Source organism: Trachypithecus francoisi, unplaced genomic scaffold, assembly GCF_009764315.1.
Source record: "Trachypithecus francoisi isolate TF-2019V2 unplaced genomic scaffold, Tfra_2.0 Lachesis_group17, whole genome shotgun sequence".
In the NCBI taxonomy this organism is placed as follows: Eukaryota; Metazoa; Chordata; class Mammalia; order Primates; family Cercopithecidae; genus Trachypithecus; species Trachypithecus francoisi.
The window spans coordinates 11,114,409-11,141,077 of NW_022681462.1; the positions used below are offsets into that span (position 1 = coordinate 11,114,409).

General features: G+C 39.0%; 2 protein-coding genes across 6 annotated transcripts in view; both read left to right on the plus strand.

The window, feature by feature from the left end:
- The window catches only part of KIAA1841 (KIAA1841 ortholog), a 77,555-nt gene extending 51,518 nt beyond the window's left edge, over positions 1–26,037 (plus strand). Inside the window, exons 17-24 of one of the 5 annotated variants that reach the window (XR_004443953.1) lie at positions 271–362; positions 1,649–1,677; positions 1,759–1,832; positions 2,316–2,404; positions 5,395–5,486; positions 6,340–6,389; positions 23,233–23,373; positions 25,558–26,037. Coding sequence is in view for 2 of the 5 variants with exons in the window: in XM_033239142.1 (XP_033095033.1) it covers positions 271–362; positions 1,649–1,677; positions 1,759–1,832; positions 2,316–2,404; positions 5,395–5,486; positions 6,340–6,376 (413 nt within the window). In the remaining 3 variants the exon portion in view is untranslated. Of the gene's footprint in view, positions 1–270; positions 363–1,648; positions 1,678–1,758; positions 1,833–2,315; positions 2,405–5,394; positions 5,487–6,339; positions 8,515–23,232; positions 23,374–25,557 lie in introns of those variants that run through there. The other 4 variants (XR_004443952.1, XM_033239142.1, XM_033239141.1 and 1 more) reach the window with 4 other exon arrangements.
- Positions 15,933–18,008, plus strand: LOC117099689 (chromobox protein homolog 3-like). The gene has a single exon (XM_033239144.1). It carries the CDS (start codon positions 16,319–16,321, stop codon positions 16,868–16,870), a length of 552 nt encoding a protein of 183 aa, XP_033095035.1. The 5' UTR covers positions 15,933–16,318; the 3' UTR covers positions 16,871–18,008.
- Positions 26,038–26,669: the final 632 nt, after the last annotated feature.

Here is a 26,669-nt window from a genome sequence, read left to right on the forward strand (position 1 = left end):
GCATTGAGCCGAGATCATGCCACTGTGCTCTAGCATGGGTGACAGAGCAAGACTCTGTCTCAAAAAAAAAAAAAAAAAAAGAAAATGAAAATGAACCCCTGTAAAGCAATTTCAGCTTTGCTTCATGGTGTATTTGCTTTTTACCCAGAGGTTAATTTGTTAGTTTTCTTAAAACCATGTTTTTCTTAATGGTCTTATTGTTTAGAAGTAACAAGTAGACTGGAAAGGTATTTGGGACCTAAGCTTATAACATTGACCTCTCATTATCAGGGAAAAAGGAGAAACCAAAGAAGTTCACTAGACAACCAAAAAAGCAGATATCTTCACCCTGTGCTCAGAGGAAAGAAAAGGCATTGGAGAAGGTAACTCTGAATTATCTGTTGTTATTTTAAAGTTCATGTGGAAAAATAAGCAAGTGACTATAGCCAGCAAAAAATAAAAAGTTAAGAGTAGTGAAGACACATGGAATGCTAGCAATGTAAAAATGAAGTTTTTTATAGACTGAGATTAAAGATCTCTAAGATATATTGACAAATGAGAAAAGGGAGGTGCAGAAATGTATAGTGGTATAGTATGCTACCATTTGTGTAAAGTGGATGGGGGAAAAATATAAATGAACTTCCTTGTATATGCATAAAATGTCTCTGGAAGGCTACATAAGAACTTGATAAAATTGGTTGCCTCTTAGGAAGGGAACTGAATGTATAAGGAACAGAAGTGAGAGTCTTTTATTGTATGTGCTATTTATATCTTTTGAAGTTTAAACCAATATTACTTATTCAAAAAATTAAAAATAGGCTTTTTAAATTAAAAATAAATTATATTTTATGACATTTCAAAATAATTCTTATTTCTCCATGCCTTTGAAGGAAGAGGTTAAAAAGCCAGATAGGAATAAGAGAATAGTAATAACCACAATTGGCTAAAAGAAAAACTGTGAATTTCAAAAATGTGTGATAGGTTGAGGCTGGGTTAAGATCCACAGAGTTACATTGGACACATTGTACATTCATCTTTGTGTTAAGTGTCACAAGCATATGAGTGGGTTAATTCTAAAAAAATTGTATCAGCTGGCTGGGCATGATGGCTCATGCCTGTAATCCTAGCACTTTGGGAGGTCAAGGTAGGTGGATTGCTTGAGCCCAAGAGTTTGAGACCAGCCTGGGCAAAACCCCATTTCTACTAAAAAAAAAAAATACAAAAATTAGCCAAGCATGGTGGCGCATACCTGTAGTCCCAACTACTCAGGAGGCTGAGGGGGAGGATCACTTGAGACCAGGAAGTCAAGGCTGCAGTAAGCTATAATCATGCCACTGCACTCCAGCCTGGGCAACAGAGTGAGACCCTGTCTCCAAAAAAAAGAAATTGCATAAGCTGGGATTCCAAGGTTAACAAATGAAGCTGGATTCAAGTTCTAGGTCCGTATCTCTTTGGAGAAGTTTCTTAACTTCCCCAAACCTCTTATTATGAAGATATTAACAGTGCCTATCTCATGTGGTTGGTGCAAGGTTTAAATGAAATAGCACTTGTAATGCTCTTGGTACAGTGTCTTCACACTCAATAAGAGTGAACTCTTTTTATTACTAACTATAGCGCTAATCAGTAAACATGTTCTAATTGGGCCTTAATGTTGTCTACTTTTTTTTAGTCAGCTTCTAGAGATGTGTCTCCTTTCGTGTGAGTATTGCTCCTTAATCCAATCGGATATCCACTCTTAAAGAAGCATCAATGCTGATTTTTGTTCAATTTTTTCAATAGTGTGAGTATGCAGAAGAATAAGTGGGATGCCACAAGATCCTTGAGATTCAACCAGGATGCACAGAGAGAAGATGGTAAATTTTATTATTTGGGTAATGTACAAATTGGATGTAAATAGCAATGATTAGTGTGTCTTTCAGTTTATAAAGTATGCGGAATAGCTCTAGAGATTCTAGCTAAAGTAGGCCCAAAATTTACATATTCCCTTAGGCAACAACCAGAGTTTCATTACTACACAATCCCACCGAATAATGTATTATTTTATGCATCTGTGGTGTTGAGATCACTCACATTGACTTTTGCCCATTACGTTCACCATAAAGGTGACTGAATATGTTTTAGACTGTTTTATGGTAATCTAAAAAGCAGCACAATTATCCAGAAATGAGTCATTTGCCACTTGCTAACTTAAATTCTTCACAAATAGATGTATGTGTCTGTAAAATAGTATCAAAAGATACTTTCATAAACCCTTGGTGATTACAATCTTTTTTGAGAAATAAAAAGATATATATCATCCTTATGAAAAGTGAAGTTTACTGTTTTTTTCCCTTCAGATCAGCGGCGAATGTCTGAAATTACAGGGCATCTAATAAAAATGAGATTGGGGGATCTGGACCGAGTCAAGTCAAAGGAAGCAAAAGAAGTAAGAATTGTGTACCAGTGTATTGTACTTGTGTAAAATATGCCTTCCTACTTCTATTTTCAGCTTAGGATTATAAAGATGTTTTAGGCAGAATTTTAAAAGAGTAATTTATGTGTTTTTGTTTTTGTTTTTCCTTTGAGATGGAGTTTCACTCTTGTTGCCCAGGCTGGAATGCAGTGGTGCAATCTTCACTGCAACCTTCGCCTCCCGAGTTCAAGCGATTCTCCTGCCTCGACCTCCCAAATAGCTGGGTTACAGGCATGTGCCACCATGCCCAGCTGATTTTTTTGTGTTTAGTAGAGATGGGGTTTCACCATGTTGGTCAGGCTGGTCTCAAACTCCTGACCTCAGGTGATCCACCCGCTTTGGCCTCCCAAAGTGCTGGGATTACAGGCATAAGCCACCACACCTGGCCAAATATATGTGTTTTTGTTTGTTTGTTTGTTTGAGACAGAGTCTCGCTCACTGAGACTTGTAGTGGCGCCATCTTGGCTCACTGCAACCTCTACCTCCCAGGTTCAAGTGTTTCTCCTGCCTCAGCCTCCCAAGTAGCTGGGACTACAGGCGTGCACCACCAAGCCCAGATAATTTTTTCATTTTTAGTAGAGACGGGGTCTCACCATGTTGGTCAGGCTGGTCTTGAGCTTTTGACCTCGTGATCCACCCACCTCAGCCTCCTAAAGTGCTGGGATTATAGGCATGAGCCATCATGCCTGGCCACATTTGTGTATTTTTTAATATTCTGTACCAGTTAGCCTGTTTATTCATGTAAAGGTTTCCCACCATGTCTTATTATCCATGGTCCATAGGTCATCTATAACACATATAATAAAATACATCATTGCTGAAAATGTGTCGTCACACCAAGAGTAGGTTAACTGTGCATTGTTGACCAAATGCTAACTCCAGAGGGCGACTGTCTGAAAGTACCAATTTTCATCAGCTCTGCATGTGGTGCTTAGATGTCATCTCTAAAATAAGATGTTATCTTGCTGAAAATGGTGACAAGAAACACCTATATTCTTGCTAGAATTACATTTTAGTCATGACATTATGTATTATCATTAGTATTGGTATTGTGTAAGTACCATACTCTTGCCCTAATTCTTGTATTTAAAAATTTACTTCCCTGTAAAACTTCTAAAAGGAAACATAGGAGAAAATCTTTGTGACCTTAGGAAAATATTTATTAGCCTACAACACCAGAAGCATGATCCATAAATGAAAAATTGGACTTCATCAGCATTTAAAATTTCTACTTTTCAAAAGATACTGTTTAAACAATGAAAAGACAAGCCATAAACTATGAGAAAATATGTGTAAAATACCTGATAAGGGATGTGTATCCAGAATCTATAAAGAACTCTCAAAACTCAATAATAAAATTTAAACACCTAATAAAAATAAATGGGCAAAAGAGTAAACAGACACCATGGAAAAAAGGATTTCCATGCCACATAAGCATATATCATTAGATGTGCTGAGATACAACATCATTAGTCCTTAGGAAAATGTAAATTAAAACCTAAATGAGGCCAGATACCACTGTATCTGGCTCACATCTGTAATCCCAGCACTTTGGGAGGCCAAGGTAGAAGGATCACTTGAACGCAGGAGTTTGAGACCAGCCTGGGCAACATGATGAAACCCTATCTCTACAAAAAAATACAAAAATTAGCCAGGTGTGGTGGTGGATGCCTGTAGTCCCAGCTACTTGCGAGGCTGAAGTAGGAGGATCACTTGAGCCTGGGAGGCAGTTGCAATGAGCCAAGAGCACACCACTACACTCCTGCCTGGGCAACAGAACGAGACCCTGTCTCCAAAGGAAAAAACCCATACCAAGTGCTGATGAGGATGTGGAGCAACTGGAACTCTCATATATAGCTAGTAGAAATGCAAAAAGGAGTGGTCAATTCACACATTTTTATAATAGCTTTATTCATAATTGCTAAAAACTAGAAATACTATAAATGATGTCCTTTACCTGGTAAATGGGAAAACAAACTGTGCATATAAAAAGAACATTGGACTGGGTGCAGTGACTCAGACCTGTTATCCCAGCACTTTGGGAGGTCAAGGTGGGCGGATCACAAGGTCAAGAGATTGAGACCATCCTGGCCAACATGGTGAAACCTCGTCTCTACTAAAAATACAAAAATTAGCTGGGCGTGGTAGCACAGGCCTGTAATCCCAGCTACTCAGGAGGCTGAGGGAAGAGAATCACTTGAACCCGGGAGGCGGAGGTTGCAGTGAGCCAAGATGGTGCAAGAGAGTGAGACTGCATCTCAAAAAAAAAAAAAAAAAAAAAAAAAAAGAACATTGAGTCCAGGAATTCAAGACCAGCCTGGGCAAAATAGGGAGACCCTGTTTCTACAAAAAATAAGAAATTAGTTGGGCATGGTGGTGCACACCTGTGGTCCCAGCTCCTCTGGTGGCTGAGGTAGGAGGATCACACAGGAGGTCAGGGCTGCAGTAAACCTTGATCACACCACTGCACTCCAGCCTGGCTGACAGCGTGAGATGCTGTCTCCAAAAAAAAAGGAACAAATTTCTGATGTACACATCAATATGGATGAATCTCCTATACGTGAAAGAAGCTAGGTTCAAATGGCTGCATGCTATATGATTCTACTTATATAATGTTCTGGAAAATGCAAAACTATAAGGATAGAAAACAGACAAATGGTTGCCAGAAATTGGCAGTGGTAGGTAGATTGACTTGACAGGGGAACAAGGAAGTTTTCTTGGGGGTGATAGGACTATTTTCTATGTCTTCATTGTGACAGTAGTTATAAAACTGTATGCATTTGTCAAAACCCACACCTGTACACTAAAATGGTACATTTTTCTTTATGTAAATTAAACCTTGAAAAGACTGGATTTAAAAATCAAAATAAAATTACTTCTAAATTAAAAAGTAATCCCATTTTAATAAAGCAGAGCTTCTATTGATTCTGTGAAGATAACAGTATTGCTTCTTTATTTTGCAGTTTGCGGGAGGTATTTATTCCAGGCTGGAAGCACAAATCAAGGCCTCAGTGCCAGTCAGTGCACGCCAAAGCAGCTCAGAGAAAAACACAAGGTAAATCAGCATAAACTAAACTGGAGTGTCACTGGCTTTGAAGTGAATTTTTTTTTTTTTAAGATAAATCATATGAACACTAGAAACATGTAATTTGAGTTTGGTTTTATGTTTTGTTTCAGTGATTATATTATCAAGGCACTAATTAGAATCAGATTTTAACTTAAAAGATAAAATCTAATGAAAGTATAGCTTTGTGGAATTTTTAAAGTTTTCTGCTTGTTGGACTAGCTTCATTCTGAACCAACTCCTGATAAAAATGTAAGCTATAGTGCTTCTGTGAAGTAGCAGAATTTTTGTACTGTTTATAGATTACATATTAATACTTTGTATAAATCACTGTAATCTTTACCATTCCTTGCTTTATATTTTATTTCTTGTAATAAAATCTAACTGGTGGGTCTTGTGTCATTTTACATCACAAGTTTTGTGTTAGAGATGAACAGTTACTGAGATTTGAGCATTAATATTACAGATTCTAAGTCCTTATCTATAATTCTGAAATTCAGAAAGTTCAAAAAGCTGAAAGTTGTTTTCATACATTTGTAGCAATTCAAACTTGCACTGAGCTGCTGTGATACCATTTATATTTTTTATTCATCCCACTTATATTTGATTATGGGGCACTGCTCCAGATCCGTTATATACAACGTACATAACATATTATCTCTGAGAAGGAACAAATCTGAATTCCAAAAATACGTCTCCCTTTAAGAGTTTTAGAAAGTGGATTACGGAGCTGCAAGAAGATTTATTAAACCTTGATGTTGCCAAGCCAACATAATCTAAAGGAGCACCAACTTCCTATTGTTTAGAAGCAACTCTGACCTCCTTTTCTGTTTAAAAAATCTAGGTCTAAAAGTCGTTTTGGTCAAGGGCGTCCTGCATAAAGCACCTTAAAATGTAAGTAAAAAGAGAGAAGGCACACTCCTGGACATCTGAAATTGCTCACTTCTGGAAGATCTTCAGAACAATGACTTCCAACTGTTTTATGTTATTATTATTTTAATCCACATAAATCATAATGCTAAAAGAAATATATAGTTAGGTTTTATGAAAATCTAATTGTAAATATTAAACTTTTTAAATCTGATTTTCTTTTAGTATGATTCTAGGCTATGTAGAGAGCAATTATTTACAAATCTGCTTAGTTGAGATGCCCAGTGTTTTCCTTTATTTATTTGAAAAAGAAGAGGCCTAAACTGTCAGGTAGCTAAGTTTTTTTAAGACCTTAAAAGTTAGGGGAACACAACTGGTAGTGTTACTATGCATGTGTGCTGATTGTAGTATGTCTTTGGAGCTGTAAATCTTGAGATAGCATTGAGAACTGCAGTTTGTGTGATGAAATTCCCAATGATGCTAATTTTAAGTCTGCATGAATGTTAAGGAGTGACAGGTCTCAAGACTGCATTAGGTAAAGTTTCAGGGTAAGGTATTTCAGTACTGTGTTGGGCAGAAGGGTTAATTTTTTTCAGCATTATATCGTAGAAAGTACAATGTTAATCCAACTTTTTTTTTCTTTCAGTTTTTAATGCTTAGCTATTGATCATCTGAGCTGGAATTACTGATTATTACCTCTGTCCTCTGTGAAACTAGTGGCATTCTGAATTTGGTAAAATAACCATTGATAGTTTTAGGATAGTAAATCATTTCTGTTGTATGAGACACCCACTATACAGTTCTCAGGGCTCTAAAACCCAACCATATTTCTATAACCATTCAAATAACTGCTTAAAACAGTTATACTTGCTAGTTCGAGATGTCTAAAATTTTCCAAATACAATAGATGGGTGAAAAATTGCATATATTCAAGAAAAATCAAAATAAAATTCTATTTTATAAATCATGTTTAAATTTTTCTAACCAGGCAGAAAGAGTGCTCAGGGAAAATTTGTTCCAAACTATAATCATATAATAAATTATGTGTTTGTAAATTATATGTAGGTCTCTGAAAAACTTTAAGATGCACTGTTTCTATTTTTTTAAGTCTTAATTTGCCTTATAATTGACATTTCTTCAAATTATTCAGAGAACAGACTTTAATGTGTGACAAAAGAGCAATTTCCACTGAAATGTTGAAGTGTTACACTCAGTTTACACGTACAGAAATCATTCTTTTTAGTGAGTCTTTTAGTTGATAAATGAAGCTAGATGTTATTTGATAACCTTGGCTTTGCCAAGGTTTTTGAACTGCTGCTTGGAAAGTTTGTTCCAGTTTATATTTGTTTCTATTGTTTGATACTGTGGAAATAGACTTTTATTTTCTAAGGAAAATGTCTTGTAGTACATATTATATGTAAGTACTCTGTTAAACACCAGAGTTTTTTTGTAGCTTACTGTGTTTTCTGTTAAAAGGATTTGGGTTTGTACATGTAAACAGTGCTGTAATGGTCACGACTAGATAAGGAAAAAATACATATGCTCTTTCCATTTTTAACTGATGGTAAAAAGGCAAACTGCTTCTCCCCTGGGAGGACTGTACCACTGAATTGATTTTACAAACCAGAGTTTATCAGAATATGATTCTCTTCAGAATGTTTCTGGCCAGGTGCAGTGGCTCATGCCAGTAATCCCAGCACTTTGGGAGGCCGAGGCGGGCGGATCACCTGAGGTCAGGACTTGGAGACCAGCCTGGCCAACATGGCGAAACTCCATCTCTACTAAAAATACAAAAAGATTAGCAGGGCGTGGTGGTACACACCTGTAGTCCCAGCTACTCAGGAGGCTGAGGCACAAGAATTGTTTGAACCCGGATGGCAGAGGTTGCAGTGAGCCGAGATCATGCCGCTGCTCTCTTAGCCTGGGTGACAGAGTGAGACTCCTTCTCAATTAAAAAAAAAAAAAAATGTGTTTTTTATTTTGTTAATGTTTGTCTGTTATACATAGCACAGGTACCACAAACATTTTACTTAAACTCTTAATAGCATTTCTTTTGCCAGATACTTACTTCAATATTTCACCTTACATTAATCCTGGATTCACATTTCTTTAATCGAAATAAATGTTAATGACAAAAGTTGTTTGGAAAGTCTATCTGAATTATTCCATCTTCTCAGAAAAAAAGTCTAGAGTGGCTCTAGATTCCACAAGCTTTCATGGAAAGTTATCTCTGCTACAAGGTGAAATTTTTAAGTTTTAAGGTTATTTTAGGCCAGGCACAGTGACTCACCTCTGCAATCCCAGCACTTTTGGAGGCCAGAGCAGGAGGATTGCTTGAGCCCAGGCGTTCAAGATCAGCCTGGGTAACATAGTGAGACCTCGTCTCTACAAAAATAAAAATTAAAAAAATTAACCTGGCATGGTGGCATGCACCTGTGGTCCCAGGTATTAGGGAGGCTGAGGTGGAAGAAATACTTGAGCCTGGGAGTTGAAGGCTTCACTGAGCCATGATTGTGCCACTGCACTCCAACCTGTGCAGCAGAGCAAGACCCTGTCAAAAAAAAAAATTATTTTAAATGAGGTTATGCTGGTAAAGATTTACCAAACATTTAAGGGATAAAATACTTCAGAAAAGATGATCTGATAACAATGCTGATTGTACACAATTGCATTTATTTGTTACTTTCCTTCTTCACAATACTCAGCCAACTACAGTGAGATGTGCTTATTGCTTTGGAAGCTGAGGCTGAAGCTCTGTCAAGCTCGTCTACTAAAGGCACGTTATAATATAAAAATGAACAAAAAGAATGGATTTTGTCTTTAATTCCTGGAATTAATTCTGCAGCCAACTTTCAGCTATTCACTGAGCAACTTCACACCTCCCAGGACTGGAATACCTATCCAGTTTAATTCTAATAGGCTAACTCTCTGTCTCTTATTTAAAGCTGATCTATTGGGGAAGATGGCACAAGAATAATATTATTCCACCCTTATAAGATTTTGGGGCAATTTAATGAGTTAATAGGTCTAAAACAACTAGCACAGTACTTTCTGGCCTACAGTAAGCCCTCCATAAATGTTTGCTATTATTGTTGCATTGTTATGTTTATATGTGGAAGGTACCCTAAATTCTTTGAGAGTTTCATATCCCTTTTCCTGTAACTTGAGTTGCTAAGACTGTGTATATGTGTGTGCGTGTATGTTTTTAGTGCAAGAAGGGAGGCACCTAATACTTTCATGGTTTCTATGGCATCATTTGAGATTTGATGAAAATCATATTAAATGTCTTATCTTATTTAGGCAAAGTAAGTGGCATTCGTAGAAAGAGCTAGGTAAAGAGTACTGTTTCCTGATACATGGTAGGGAGCTATGCTGTTTTCAGAGGCTTCAACTGAAGGACAGTAAGTGAAGGCCATAGCGAAGTCTAATAGCAGCTCTCTTTCTAAGATGTATCTTTCCTTGAGAAAATATAGCCAGTTTGGTTCTTACTATTTGTTTATGAACACAGCCAATTCTTAGCAAACTGAAGGTGATGGTCCTAGTAGTTGCTATTTGTTGAATGCTTTGGATATGCTGAAGATCATGCTCCTGATATATCCCTTATCTTCTTTAACCTCACAACCCCCCCCCCAAAAAAAGTGGGCATTATCCCCATTTTACAGGTGAAAAAGAACGTTCAGCAAGGCAAAGTAAACTACATACTGGGGTTGGAACCTGGGCTTATCAATACATTCCAACACCTTCTTGAAATAGTTTTCCCTTGGGTTGCCTGAAAATTTTCTCTTAGAGGCCTCCTGCCTCACTGGCAGCTTCTTCAGACTGAAAGCAGGTGACTACAGCATGCTTTCTGTAGTTCCAGACTTGTTTACTCAACTGTCTGCTTAACATTTGTACTTGGAGTACCAGTGGGTATCTCCAACTTACTTAACGTAATCAAAACAGAACTTGTGATATCCCTTCCCATTCCTGCCCCCAAACTCCCTGCTTATTCAAACCCATTCTTTTCCAGTTCAGTAAATGGCATTATTGCCTACCAAAGTGCACAAGGCAAATATCTAGAAAGTATTCCTTACTCTTCTCTTTTCTTCACACCTGACATTCAGTTTATCAGCTAGTCCCATACATACTGCACATCCATTTGCTTCTCTCTGTCTCCACTATCATCACCCCCAGCTATTAACATCTTTTGCATGAAGTGCTACAAATGTCTCATAAGTAATTCCCCAGCTTCCATTTCAGCCTCTGTATAACTTGTTGTGCACAAAGCAACTTTCGTGATTTTTCAATGTGACTCACATCACTCCCCTGCTTAACACTAATAGCATCCCATCAAACCTAGAATAAAATCCAACCTTCGGGCTGGATGCGGCTGCTCACGTCTATAATCCCAGCACTTTGGGAGGCCAAGGTGGGCAGATCACTTGAGGTCAGGAGTTTGAGACTAGCCTGACCAACATGGCAAAACCCCATCTCTACTAAAAAATAGAAAAATTAGCTGGACATGGTGGTAGGTGCTTGCAATCCCAACTACTCAGGAGGCTGCAGCAGGAGAATTGCTTGAACCCGGGAGGTGGAGGTTGCCGTGACCTGAGGTCGTGCCACTGTCTCAAAAAAAAACCATCCCAACCTACACTAGTCCTACATGGCCTAGCCCCTGGCTGCCTCTCAGACTTCATTTTCCCTCTTAATTACTACGTTGGAATGTAGTAAGTCATTCCCATCTTTCCATTCCTTGACATTAGCCATTCCCGCCGTCTAGAAGGCTGTTATAATTCAGGTTTTAGTTTAGATGTTACTTCCTCACAGGAGGTATTTCCTATGTGCTTAGTATAAAATATCCATCCAGGTCACTCTCATCACATCCTCATAGTTTATTTCTGTGCATACCTGACATTATTACTCTGAAACTTTCCTTCTTTTATTTGTTGGTTTTGCAATCTGTATCCCATGATAAACTGTGAACACCAGAACAGAGACCTGGTCTTCTTGACTACCGCTATGTCCCCAGTGCCTAGAACAGTGATTGGAGCAGCTGGCACCAAAAACCTTTCCTCTGGAGTTCATGTTTTTGGGTGGTATCTCCAGGATCTGGACTGTCCTCAGCCTGGCATCATCGTAATCTGTACCTGTTGGAGTTTCAGCAGCTAGAGGCCTTGTCACAAATACCTTGTCATGGGTTCTAAAGATCAGTCTGTCACCTATAGAAAGTTATACTAGATTAGTTTGATGTAGACATGAGTCCAGGTGAATTCTGCTGAAATCTGGGCAGCTTCCAGTTCTGAGCAGAATAGAAAGTTAAGTAAGCTGACCTGGGCCGGGCGCGGTGGCTCAAGCCTGTAATCCCAGCACTTTGGGAGGCCGAGGCGGGCGGATCACGAGGTCAGGAGATCAAGACCATCCTGGCTAACATGGTGAAACCCCGTCTCTACTAAAAAATACAAAAAAAAAACTAGCCGGGCGAGGTGGCGGGCGCCTGTAGTCCCAGCTACTCGGGAGGCTGAGGCAGGAGAATGGCGTGAACCCGGGAGGCGGAGCTTGCCGTGAGCTGAGATCCGGCCACTGCACTCCAGCCCGGGCCACAGAGCGAGACTCCGTCTCAAAAAAAAAAAAAAAGTAAGCTGACCTGATGGCCACCCTTTTATCTCAACAGTGTATTAAACATGAACACTTGGATAATAAGTAACCACTGCAGCATTTTATGGTGAAGATGCTATGGAATTACGAGCATCTCATAAGCTCACCAAAGTGATTAGGTAATTGTTTTCCATCCTTATATTTTCCCACCTTTTCCCCACTTTTTTCTTTGTCTAAAAATAAAATTATAAACGGAAAAAAAGAATGAAGAAAAATGAACAGAGCCTCAGAGAAATATGAGATATCATTAAGCTTGCTAACATACATCTAATGGAAGCTCCAAAAGGAGAGGAGCTAGAGAAAGGAAGAGAAAAAAAATATTTAAATAAATAGGGGCTGAAAACTTTCCAAATCTGATGGAAAACTTTACACATCCAAGAAGCTCAACAAACTCTAAGAGGTTAAATGCAAAGAAATCCACAAACACACATTATAGTTATAAATGGTCAAGGACAAAGAGAAAAGCTTGAAGAAGCAAGAGAAAAGTCCTTACTTATGGTTGGGTGCAGAGGCTCACACCTGTAATCCCAGCACTTTGGGAGGCCGAGGCGGGCAGATCACGAGGTCAGAGATTGAAACCATCCTAGCTAAGGTGAAACCCCGTCTCTACTAAAACTACAAAAAATTATCCAGACATGGTGCCATGTGCCTGTAGTCCCAGCTACTCGGGAGGTTTAGGCAGGAGAATTGCTTGAACCCAGGAGGTGGAGGTTGCAGTGAGCCAAGATCACACCACTGTACCCCAGCCTGGGTGACACAGTGAGACTCTGTCTCAAAGGAAAAAAAAAAAAGAAAAATCCTTACTTACAAGAGAACCCCAATAAGATCAACAGCTGACTTCTCATCAGAGGCAGTGGAGAACAGAATGCAGTGGATAACAGCCCAGGCACAGTGGCTCAGGCCAAGGAGGGAGGAAGCTAAGAGTTCAAGACCAGCCTGGCCAACACAGGGAGACCTCTACAAATAATTGTTTGGGTTTTCTTTTTTTTTGTTTTTTTTTTCTTTGAGGTGGAATTTTGCTCTTTTCACCCAGGCTGGAGTACAGTGGTGTGATTTCAGCTCACTGCAACCTCTACCTCCCAGGTTCAAGTGATTCTCCTGCCTCAGCCTTCCAAGTAACTGGGATTACAGGCCACCACGCCCAACTAATTTTTTGTATTTTTAGTAGAGGTGGGGTTTCGCCATGTTGGTCAGGCTGGTCTCGAACTCCTGACCTCAGGTGATCCATCCGCCTTGGCCTCCCAAAGTGCTGGGATTACAGGCGTGAGCCACCACACCCGGCCTTACAAATGAATTTTTTAAATAGCCAGACATAGTGGCACACACCTGCAATTCCAGCTACTTGGGAGGCTTAGGTGGGAGGATCACTTGAGCCCAGGAGTCGGAGGCTGCAGTGAGCTATGAGCACACCACTGCACTCCAGCATGGGAGACAGAGAGAGATCCTGTCCTAAAATGAAGGAGAAGGAGAAGGCAGTGGGATAACATTCAAAGTGCTCAAAGAAAATCTATCAACCAAGAATCCTACATTCAGCAAAAATTGTCTTTCAAATATGAAGGCAAAATGAAGAGATTCCCAGTAAACAAAAATTGAGATAATTCATTGCTATCAGACCAACTGTACAAAAAATACTAAAAGAAAGTTATTTAGGCGGCCGGGCACGGTGACTCACACCTATAATCCCAGCACTTTGGGAAGCCAAGGCAGGTGGATCACCTGAGGTCAGGAGTTTGAGACCAGCCTGGCCAACATGGTGAAACTGCATCTCTACTAAAAATACAAAAATTAGCTGGGTGTGGTGGCAGGCACCTGTAATCTCAGCTACTCAGGAGGCTGAGGCAAGAGAATCACTTAAACCTGGGAGGCAGAGGTTGCAGTGAACCGAGATCGTGGCATTGCACTCCAGCCTGGGCAACAACAGTGAAACTCCACCTCAAAAAAAAAAAAAAAAAAAAAAGGTTATTGAGGCTGAAACAAGTGACTCTAGACAGTAATACATAAAAGCATTAGTAAAGATAGCCTGCATATTTCTTTTCTTAACTAATTTTAAAAAGCAGTTGAATATGTATATAATTTTATTGTTGGGACTATACCAAAGAAATGTAATATATTTGCCAATAACAGCACAAAAGAGGTGGATAGGAGCAAAGCTATATTGGACTAAGTAAATGACTCCCAGTGTTAATACAGGAACAAATGAAGAGAACCAGAAATGAGAGATAAATTTGATACAATAAAAGCTATAAATATATATTTATAGGCTAATGCAACAAAAGCTGTAAGTATATTTTTTTCTCCATTTTCTTCCCTCAGCTTTTTAAAAAGGTATAAAAGTAAAGTAATAATTATAACAATATATTACTGGGTTTGTAACATATATAGACATGTATAACAATACCACAAGAGGAAACGGAATGGAGCTATATACTAATAATGTTTCTATATCTCTTTGGAATTTATTGTAAATGTGAAGCAGATTCTGATGTTAAGATGTATGTATGGTAAGCCCTGGAGCAACAACTGAGGAAACAATTAAAAAAATATATAGTGAGGCCGGGCGCGGTGGCTCAAGCCTGTAATCCCAGCACTTTGGGAGGCCGAGACGGGTGGATCACGAGGTCAGGAGATCGAGACCATCCTGGCTAACACAGTGAAGCCCCGTCTCTACTAAAAAATACAAAAAACTAGCCGGGCGACGTGGCGGGCGCCTGTAGTCCCAGCTACTCGGGAGGCTGAGGCAGGAGAATGGCGTGAACCTGGGAGGCGGAGCTTGCGGTGAGCTGAGATCCGGCCACTGCACTCCAGCCTGGGTGATAGCGAGACTCCGTCTCCAAAAAAAAAAAAAAAAAAAAAAATATATATATATATATATATAGTAAAAAATCATTTAAAAATTAATGTTACATCAGAAAATATTTACTTAATGCAAAAGAAAGGAAAAGAGGAATAAAGAAACAGAAAACATAGGAGGCATGAAGAAAGCGAAAAGTAAACCAGCAAAAGTAAATCCAGCTATATAAATAATAACATTAAATGTGAATATGTTATCCATCAAAAGGCAGAGAACGTCAGACTAGATAAGAAAACAAAATCCCAACTAAACACAGTATATGGGAGACAGACTTTAAATTCAAGGATACAGATGGATTAAAAGTAAAAGGATAAAAAATAATATAACATGCAAACAGCAACCATAAGCAGGAGTGGTTATACAAAATAGGCTTCAAAAATTATTAGAAATAAAGAGGGACATTTTATAATAAAAGGGTCACTCCATCAGGAAGATATAACAATTATAACCATATGTGAACCAAAAAGCACCAAAATTCATAAAGTATAAACTGACAGAACTGAAAGGGGAAATAACACAGTTCAACAAGAATGGGCTTTCAATAATGGATAGACCAATAAGGCAGAAGATCGACAAGGAAACAGATGACTTAACAACACTATAAACCAACGAAACCAACAGACGTCTATAGACACTCCACTCAACAACAGCAGAATATACATGTTTCTCCAGTGCATGTGGAACATTCTCCTGGATAGACCATGTGCTAAGCCATAATACAAGACCCCATACATTTTAAAGGAAAGAAATAATACAAAGTATGTTCTCTAACCACAAAGGAATTAAAAATAATATACGATAACCACAATAGAAATTAGAGGCTGGTGTGGTGGCACACATCAGTAATTGCAGCACTGAGAGGCCAAGTCTGGAGAATCACTTGAGCCCAGGAGTTTGGGACCAGCGTGAGCAACATGATGTGACCCCCATCTCTACAAAAATTTAGTTTTAATTAGCTGGGTACAGTGGTGCATGCCTGTAGTCCCAGATACTCGGGAGGTTTAGGTGGGAGAATTGCTTGAGCTTAGGAGATCAAGGCTGCAGTGAGCCATGTTCAAACCACTGCACTCTAACATGGACAACAGAGCAAGACCCTGTCTCAAAAAAAGAAAGAGAGAGAAAGAACAAGGAAATCTGAGAAATCCACAGATATGTGGAAGTTAATATACTACTGAGTAACTAATGGGTGAAGGAAGAAATCACAAGGGAAATTAGGAAATACTTTGAGATAAATGAAAAGAAAGACAACATACCAAAACATACGGGATGTAGCTAAAGCAGTGCCTAGAGAGAAATTTGTAACTGTAAATGCTTAAATAAACAGGAAGAAATAATGTAGGATAAACAGGTTTAAAGATCTAATATACAGGCTCGAGCTGTAGGCACGCAGGGCCGGAGATGCTGCAGACCCACGACCCGCAGCAGCTTGGAGGTGGTGAATAATAGCTCTTCAAGTCTGCAATAAAAAATGGCCTCCAATAAAACTACATTTCAAAAAATAGGAAAAAAACAGAATAGGAAGAGTAAAAAAGTTGAAGAGGCAGAGCCTGAAGAATTTGTGGTGGAAAAAGTACTAGATCGACATGTAGTGAATGGGAAAGTGGAATATTTCCTGAAGTGGAAGGGATTTACAGATGCTGACAATACTTGGGAACCTGAAGAAAATTTAGATTGTCCAGAGTTGATTGAAGCATTTCTTAACTCTCAGAAAGCTGGCAAAGAAAAAGACGGTACAAAAAGAAAATCTTTATCTGACAGTGAATCTGATGACAGCAAATCAAAGAAGAAAAGAGATGCTGCTGACAAACCAAGAGGATTTGCCAGAGGACTTGATCCTGAAAGAATAATTGGTGCCACAGACAGCAGTGGAGAATTGATGTTTCTTATGAAATGGAAAGATTCAGATGAGGCAGACTTGGTGCTGGCGAAAGAGGCAAATATGAAGTATCCTCAAATTGTAATTGCTTTTTATGAAGGGAGATTAACTTGGCATTCTTGTCTAGAAGATGAAGCTCAATAATTGTTCACATTGTTTTTTAATATATATTTATATATATATATGAAATTTGGGTCTTGGATTTTGATTTACTAGTGTGATGAAATAACTACATCCTAATGAAAATCAAGTTTGATATGTTTGTTTTGAAAGTAGCATTGGAAGAGTTGTTGGGGGGTTTTTTGCATCCGTAGCACTGGTTACTTTGAACAAATAATGCTTTCTGTAGTTGCTTCCTTTATCAGAAAAAAACATTTGATACCATGGTGTATTATTTCCTCTTCATTAACGAACAGCTTTTCTAAATGTTGGGGGAAATGTCCATAGTCATTACTCAATCAAAACGTGTGTTCTCATAAGCCTAAGGACCATTTTAGGCTTTTTACATGTTTTTTGTGTGTGTGTGTATCCATAAAATGCATATGTAAATTTTTCTTTGTTTTTAAGCATTCACCCAAACAAAAAATCACAGGTAAACCCATGTTTCTGAGATGCCATTATTCCAAGCAAAATAAGAAATAATCACTTCAAGTTAAATTGAAAATTTTCCTGAAGCCATACATTTCAAGGGAAATAAGTAATTCTAAATAGGACAATTTAAATTGGATAATTTTAAAGTATCTATAATTGCAGTGGTTTATTTGCAGATTTCCTAAAAGGAAAGATTTTATCAGTGCCATCGCAGCAGGTTTCCTCATCCAGATGAGGAAACTAGACAAATGCTAGTGTGTTTTAACTAGCTAAACACAACTAAGTTAAATGAACATTTTTAAATTTCCCTAGTGAGCCATTCCTTAACAAAATGTTGAAATCCCTGTTGCTACATTGACTAAAAGGTAATGATGAAAGGAATATGTAAGACTTGGCTCATATAAACCTAATCAGATGGTTAGAGATGTTGGCAGTTGAGGACCTGCTGCCATAAATGTGTGAACAACCTTTTGTAAGCTGACCTATTGACCTGCATGTTTTTTCTTTACCCCAACTGATTCCTTGCATGTAGGCTCAATCTTCAGTTATTTGCTTTACCGGTTCAACAAAAGCCAGGAAGAACAACTTTGTAGTAATCAGAGTGGTATCCAACTGTATATTGTTTACTTGATTGTAAATACTGGTGAACAGTGGTTAATAAATAGTTTTATATTCCTTTATGCAAAAAAAAGATCTAATATACAACATGAAGACTATAGTTAGTAATAGAGTATTTTATTAGGGATTTTTGCTAAATGAGTAGCTTATAGCTGTTCCTGCCCACAGAGAGGAAAATGTATAACTATGTAAGGATGATGGATATATATGTTCATTTGTTCCACTATAGTAACCATTTTACTGTATATGTGTATGTTATATCATGTTGTATACCTTAAATATACACAATAAAAAGAAAGTTTTTTGGTTTGTTTTTGTTTGTTTGTTTGTTTTTGAGACAGAGTCTCATTCTGTCACCTAGGCTGGAGTGCAGTGGCATGATCTCAGCTCACTGCAACCTCCACCTCCCAGGCACAAGCAATTCTCATGCCTCAGCCTCCCAAGTATCTGGGATTATAGGCATGTGCCACCATGCTTGGCTAATTTTTGTATTTTTAGTATAGTTGAGGCTTCAGCATGTTACCCAGGCCGGTCTTGAACTCCTGGCCTCAAGTGATCTGCCTGCCTTGGCCTCCAAAAGTGCTAAGATTACAGGCATGAGCCACCACACCCAGCCAAGAAGAAAGATTTCAAATCAAGCACTTAACCTTCCACCTTAAGACACTGGAAAAAGAATAGCAATTAAAAGCACACTAAAAAATAATAATAAAGATGGAAGCAAATGAACTAGAGAAGGGAAATGCGATAGAGAAAAACAAAACCAAAAACTAGGTTTTGAAAAGATTTTTTTAATTGGCAAAACTTTTAGTTAAACTAAGGAAGACTCAAATTACTAAAATCAGAAATGAAAGAAGAGATATAAAGAAGATAAACAAGGCTGGGCACGGTGGCTCACGCCTGTAATCCCAGCACTTTGGGAGGCTGAGGCAGGTGGATCACGAAGTCAGGAGATCGAGACCATCTTGGCTAACATGGTGAAACCCCATCTCTACTAAAAAATACAAAAAATTAGCTGGGCGTGGTGGTGGGCACCTGTAGTTCCAGCTTCTTGGGAGGCTGAGCAGGAGAATGGTGTGAACCGGGGAAGCAGACCTTGCAGTGAGCCGAGATTGCGCCACAGCACTCCAGCCTGGGCGACAGAGCAAGACTCTGTCTCAAAAAAAAAAGATAAACAAAAAGGCTTATAAAGGAGTACTATTATTAGAAAGACACAAACTACTGAAACTGACTCAAAAGGAGAGAAAATATGAATAGCTCTATAACAACTAAAGACGTTGAATTGTCCAACACTGCCTACAAAGAAAAGCCCAGACATCACTAGACAAAGATATCACAAGAAAAAGAAAACTACAGACCAATATCTCTTATGAATGTAGATGCAACAATCTTCAACATACGCTAGCACAATCCAGCAACATACAAAAATAATTATACTCCAAGGGAGATTTATTCCAAGAATGGAAAGTTGACTTAATATTTGAAAATCAATTAATGTAATACACTGTATCAGTATAATTTTTTTTTTAAGTTTCACAATTGGCTGGGTGCGATGGCTCACAGCTGTAATCCCAGCACTTCGGGAGGCTGAGGTGGGCAGATCACAAGGTCGGGAGTTCTAGACCAGCCTGGACAACATGGTGAAACCCCATCTCTACTAAAAATACAAAAATTAGGCGTGGTGGCATATGCCTGTAATCCCAGCTATTCGGGGGGCTGAGGCAGGAGAATTGCTTGAACTTGGGAAGTGGAGGTTGCAGTGAGCCAAGATCACACCATTGCACTCCAGTCTGGGTGACAGAGCAAGACTCTGTCTCAAAAAAAAAAAAAAGTTTCACAATCATCTCAATAGATGCATAAAAAGCAATCGACAAGCCCAGTATTTTTTCATGATAAAAAAAACAGTTAACAACATAGAAGGGAACTTCCTTAACTTGATAAAGGACATCTACAAAACACCCACAGTTAACATTACACGTAATGGTGAAGAAATGGATACTTTGCCACTAAGATCAGGAACAAGACAATCCCATTCTCAACATTTCTATTCAGTATTGTACTGGAGGATCTAGCCAGAGCAGATGGGCCTAAAAAATGACATAAAATGCATCTAAATTGGAAAAGAAGTAAAACTGTATCTATTCAGAGATGACCTGATCCTGTATGCAGGAAATTCTATGAAATCACTAAAAAAAATTAAAACAGATAATTGAGTTCAGCAGTACTTCAGGATATAGGATCAATCAAAATCAACTTATTTCTATACAGTAGCAATGAAAAATCTAAAATTGAAATTAAGAAAACAATTTATAGGCCGGGCGCGGTGGCTCAAGCCTGTAATCCCAGCACTTTGGGAGGCCGAGACGGGCGGATCACGAGGTCAGGAGATCGAGACCATCCTGGCTAACATGGTGAAACCCCGTCTCTACTAAAAAATACAAAATAGCCGGGCGAAGTGGTGGGCGCCTGTAGTCCCAGCTACTCGGGAGGCTGAGGCAGGAGAATGGCGTAAACCCGGGAGGTGGAGCTTGCAGTGAGCTGAGATCCGGCCACTGCACTCCAGCCTGGGCGACAGAGCGAGACTCTGTCTCAAAAAAAAAAAAAAAAAAAGAAAACAACTTATAACATCAAAAAATTAAGAGCTTAAGGATAAATTTAACAAACAGAAAACATTCTGAAAACATATTCAAATAAAATGTTGTTGAAAGAAATTAAAGGCCTAAATAAATGGAAAGACATCCTATGTTCATGGATCATAAGACTTAATGTTGTTAAGATGGGAATATTCCTCAACTTAATCTACAGATTCACCACAGTCTCTAGCAGAGAGACCTGTAAGAGACTCTCTTCCTTGTAGAAATTAACAAGCTGATTCTAAAATTTATGTGAAAACTCAAGGGACTCAAAACAGCCAAAACAATTTTGGAAAACAACAAAGAAGATTTACACTTTCCCATTTCCAATCTTACTACAAAGCTACAATAATCAAGACAGTGCGGTACTGGCATAAGGATAGACATACAGCTCAATGGAACAGAATTGGGAGTCCAGAAATAAACCCACATTTCCATGGTCAACTGATTTTCATCAAGGGTGAAAAAGAATAGTCTTTTCTACAAATGGCACTAGGATAGCTAGACAGGCTAATGCAAAATAATGAAGTTGGATCCTTACATCACACTGTATGTAAAAATTGACCCAAAATGGATCAAAGACCTAAATGTAAGAGTCAAAACTGTAAAACTCTTATAAGAAAGCATAGGGGTAAATCTTTGTCACCTTGGATTTGGCAATGGATTCTTAGACACTAAAAGCACAAGCAACAAGCAAAAAAATAAATCGGACACCAAAATTAAAAACTTTTGTGCTTCAAAGGACATCAAGAAAGTGAAAAGATAGCTTACAGAATGTGAGAAAATGTTTACAAAGTATGTATCTGATAAGGGAATGTGTATCCAGAATATATAAATAATGCCTACAACTCAACATTTAAAAGAAAAATAACCCAATTTTTAAAATGGTGAAAGACTTGAATAGACATTTTTCCAAAGAAGATATACAAATGGTCAATAAGCACATGAAAAGTTGCTCAACATCATTGGCCATCAGGGAAATGCAAATCAAAACCACAGTGAGATATCACTTTAACACTCAGTAGAATAGCTATAAGCAAAAAGCTACATAACAACAAATGTTGCCAAGGATATGGAGAAACTGGAACCCTCTACACTGCTGATGGGAATGTAAAATAATGCAGCCACTTTGGAAAGCCACCTGTTAGTTCTTCAAAAAGTTAAACATATAGAGTTACCATATGACCCAGATACATACGCAAAATAATTGAAACAGGTACTCAAACCAATACTTGTATGCAGATGCTCATAGCAACACTATTCACAATAGCCAAAATGTGGGAAAAAACCCAAATATCTATTGACTGATAAATGGAGAAAGAAAATGTCATATACCTATACAAGGGAATATTAATCAGTCACAAAAAGCATGAACCTTGTAAATATTTTGCTGTGTGAAAGAAGCCAGACACAAAAGATCACACGCTGCATGACTCTATTTGTATACAATATCCAGAATGGGTAAATCCATAGCAACAGAAAGCAAATTATAAATTGTTAGGGACTGGCCAGGCACAGTGACTCACGCCTGTAATCCCAGCACTTTGGGAGGCTAAGACAGGTGGATCACTTGAGGTCGGGAGCTCGAGACCAGCCTGGTCAACATGGTGTAACCCCGTCTCTACTAAAAGTATAAAAATTAGCTGGGCATGGTGGTGCATTCCTGTAATCCCAGCTACTTGGGAGGCTAGGGCACGAGAATTGCTTGAACCTGGGAGGTGGAGGTTGCAGTGGGCTGAGAACACGTTACTGCACTGCACTCCAGTCTGGGCAACAGAGTGAGACTCTAAAAAAAAATAATAATTGTTAGGGACTGGAGAGAGGAAAATGTGACTGCGTAATGGATGTGTGCGTAATGGATGTGTGGTTTTGGGGGTAATGAAAATGTTTTGGAGCTTGATGAAGGTGGTGGTTGCACAACATTGTGGATGCACTAAATGTCATTAAATTGTACACTTTTGTTAATTTTCTTATGTGAATTTCACTTTCAATAAAAAGTGAAGGCTGGGCATGGTGGCTCACACCTGTAATCCCAACACTTTGGGAGGCCAAGGAAGGAGGATTGCTTGAGCCCAGGAGTTCAAGACCAGCCTGGGCAACATAGCAAGACCCTATCTCTACAAAAAAATTAATAAAAATTTTAAAAAGGAATGAAGTAGGTTTGTGCTACAACATGGATAAACCTTGAAAACATGCTATGTGAAAGAAGACAACCACAAAACGTCACATATGATTCCATTTTTATAAAATGTCCAGAATGGGCAAATATATAGAGACAGGCAAGATTAGTGGTTGCTCAGGGAAGGAGAGAGAAGAATGATATGGGCACCTGGGATGATAGCTAAAGGTTACAGAGTTTCTCTTTGAGGTGATGAAAATGTTCAAAACTGATTGTGGTAATGGTTGCATAACTCTGAGAGTATACTTAAAACCACTGGATTGTACCATTTAAATGGGTGAATTGTATGACATGTGGATTATATTGCCAGAAAACTGTTTCAAAAAAGCCAATATTGCATTAAATTGCATTTGGGTAATAGAAATACAACCCATAATCTCACCAATTTATCCTAACAGTTACATCATTTTGTTTAATCTCTTCTTGTGTTTGCCCGTGTATGTATATCTATCATGCACAGGGCAACGTTATTATCTGCTTTTTTACAGACAGACAAACTGAGACCCAGAGACGGCACTGCGTCTAAGAGCAACAGAAAAAGTGGTTTGAGCAGTGCGCTCTTGATGACAGTGTTGCTGTGTTAAACGAATTAATATATGAAAGGACTTGGAATACTGCCTGACATATTAGTAAGTGCTCAAAAATGTTAGCTATTACTAGTAGACCACATGAAGGACTTTTAGAAATAACTATATTGTGCTTATTCCCATTTTTGGCTTGGCTCACGTTATTTCCCCACCTAGAAGGTTGTCTTTTATTTGCTGCCTATTGAAATTGTTCCCTTGTTCAAGGCCCTGCTCAAATCTCACCTCCTTCATGAAGCTGCTGACCTCTTCTTTCTGTGTGGTATTGTGCTCACAACATTGACACACTTTAGCAGTCTAATGTTCTCATTGTTTTGTTGTTACTGGTCTTGACTCTGTGACCAGCTCTTCTGCTCTATTAGAAATATTTTGTTGGCCGGGTGCGGTGGCTCACGCTTGTAGTCCCAGCACTGCGAGGCCAAGGTGGGCAGATCAGGAGTTCAGGGGATTGAGACCATCCTGGCCAACATGGTGAAACCCCTATCTCTACTAAAAATACAAAAATTAGCTGGTGGCGTGGTGGCGCATGCCTGTAGTCCTAGCTACTTGGGAGGCTGAGGCAGGAGAATAGCTTCAACCCGGGAGGTGGAGGCTGCAGTGAGCCAAGATCACGCCACTGCACTCCAGCCTGGCAACAGAGTGAGACTCAAAAATAAATATTTTTTTGGCTGGGAGCGGTAGCTCACGCCTGTAATCCCAGCACTTTGGGAGGCCGAGGAGGTGGGCAGATCACCTGAGGTCAGGAGTTCAAGACCAGCCTGGCCAACATAGTGAAACTCCGTCTCTACTAAAAATACACAAATTAGCTAGGTGTGGTGGCACACACCTGTAATCACCTGAGGTCAGGAGTTCGAGACCAGCCTGGCCAACATGGTGAAACCCCATCTCTACCTAAACTACAAAAATTCACTGGGCGTGGTGGCGCATGCCTGTAGTCCCAGCTACTCAGGAGACTAAGGCAGGGGAATCACTTGAACCTGGGAGGTAGAGGTTGCAGTGAACCAATGTCACACCACTGCACTCCAGCCTGGGCAACAGAGCAAGACTGCGTCTGAAAAAAAAAAAAAGAAAAGAAAGAATCTAAACAAATCAATGTAAGTGGATGGCGGCCAGGCACAGTGGCTCACGCCTGTAATCCCAGCACTTTGGGAGGCCGAGGTGGGTGGACCACGAGTCAGGGATTCAAGACCAGCCTGACTAACATGGTGAAACCCTGTCTCTACTAAAAATACAAAAATTAGCTGGGTATGATGGGATGCACCTGTAATCTCAGCTACTCAGGAGGCTGAAGTGGGAGAATCACTTGAACCCAGTAGGCAGAGGTTGCAGTGAGCTGAGATGGCGCCACTGTACTCCAGCCTGGGTGACAGAGTGAGACTATGTCTCAAAAAAAAAAGGTGATGGCAAGCAAATTGATGCAAACTCTTAAAGAATAATGAGGCTAGGCCAGGTGTGGGGGCTCATACCTGTAATCCCAGCATGAGCCTTTGGGAGGCCAAGGTGGGTGGACCATGAGATCAGGAGTTCAAGACCAGCCTGGCCGAGATGGTGAAACCCCGTCCCTACTAAAAATACAAAAAAATTAGCCAGGCGTGGTGGCAGTTGCCTGTAATTCCAGCTACTCAGGAGGCTGAGGCAGAGAATTGCTTGAACTTGGGAGGCAGAGGTTGCAGTGAGCCAAGATCGCGTCACTGCACTCCAGCCTGTGCAACAGAATGAGACTGTCTCAAAAATAGTAACAACAACAACAATAATAATAATGAGGCTCACACCTGTAATCCCAGCACTTTGGGAGACCAAGGTAGGAAGATCGCTTGAGAATGTGAGACAAGCCTAGGAAACATAGTGAGACCCCATTTCTACAAAAAAAAAAAAAAAAAATTAGCGAGGCATGATAGTACGTGCCTGTAGTCCCAGCTACTCAGGAGGCTGAGGTGGGAGGCTCACTTAAGCCCAGGAGGTCAAGGCTGTAGTGAGCGATAATCATGCCACTGTACTCCAGTCTCCAGTCTGGGCAACAGAACAAGACCCTGTCTGAATAATAATAATAATAATAATAATAATAATAATAACGAAGTGTTTCTCCTTTTAGTAAATATTTTTAACTTGGCAAAACAACATCTTCTAAACATGTAAATTAAGGTGTAGAGTACATAGCCTGCTAAACTGTACACTTTTACCATAGTTATCTGAATAAGTTATCTGAATAACCTTTTTTGTCCTAGCCAGGTGAGGCAGAGACACAGAGATATGGAAGAACATTGGACAGATTTACATCAATATATTAATTAAGGTTTCAGAGATGGAGCAGGAGAGGAAGACTTATAGATGCTTTTTCTTTTGCTTTTTGCTTGCTTGTATTTTCTTTTTAATTATTATTCAGTATTTCAAGTAGACAGAAAAGTACAAAGGATAATACAACAAATATCCAGGTACCCACCACCCATCATTTTTACATAGTAGCATTTGATGTTTTGAAATGAGACATAAAACATTACAAATACCCTATCACCAAGGATCCTGCATCCTCCTCTTCTTTTCCGAGAAGTGAACATTTCTCTGAATTTGATGCTTACTATGCCTATGCATGTTGTTATACTTTTACTACATATTTTATATAGCTACAGCATAATATGTTATGTACACTTTATATAATGACCTCATACTATTCATATCCTTATGCAATTTTTTAGACTCTATTTGTTTGAGAATTATATATTTTGATTCAGGTAGCTTAAGTTTATTTTAGCTACTCAATAGTAATCTAGTCTATTAATCTACTAAAATATATTTCATGTCTATGGACATTGAGGTTATTTTCAGTTTTTTCTTTAAGTTGTAGCAAAACATTCGCTCATTTTTCTTGTGCCTACATGGGTATGCACATTGTCAACTTGACTAAACATTTGCAAAAAGTTTTCTCCAGAGTTGTACCAGCTTAGGCTCGCAAGCAGCATATAAAAGCCCCAGTTGTTTCCTCAGCAACAATTGGGGTTATATCAGTCAGAATAACTAAATTATGCTATAGTAACACAATCACAGAAATCTCAGTGTCTTAATTCAACAGTCTATTTCTTCTTCATGAAGTTCTGTTATCATAGTCACTCAGGGACCAGGGCTGACAGAACTTCCATCCTGACACTTGCTTCTATGAAGTAGGGGGAAAAAACTGACTTAAGGGCTCAAATTTGGCTCTTCCCAATTTCTGCACACAAGTGACCATATCAATTCTGCTCACAATTAATTGGCTAACACTTGTTTTAACAAGTCTTGTGACCACATCTAACTTTAAAGAGTTCCCACTCCTACCTTTAGGATCTGAATGTCTGTGAATGATGACT

What these genes read in the sequence shown, in the direction of transcription:
- LOC117099689 (XM_033239144.1), top strand. Translation starts at nt 16,319, where the DNA reads ATGGCCTCCAATAAAACTACATTTCAAAAAATAGGAAAAAAACAGAAT.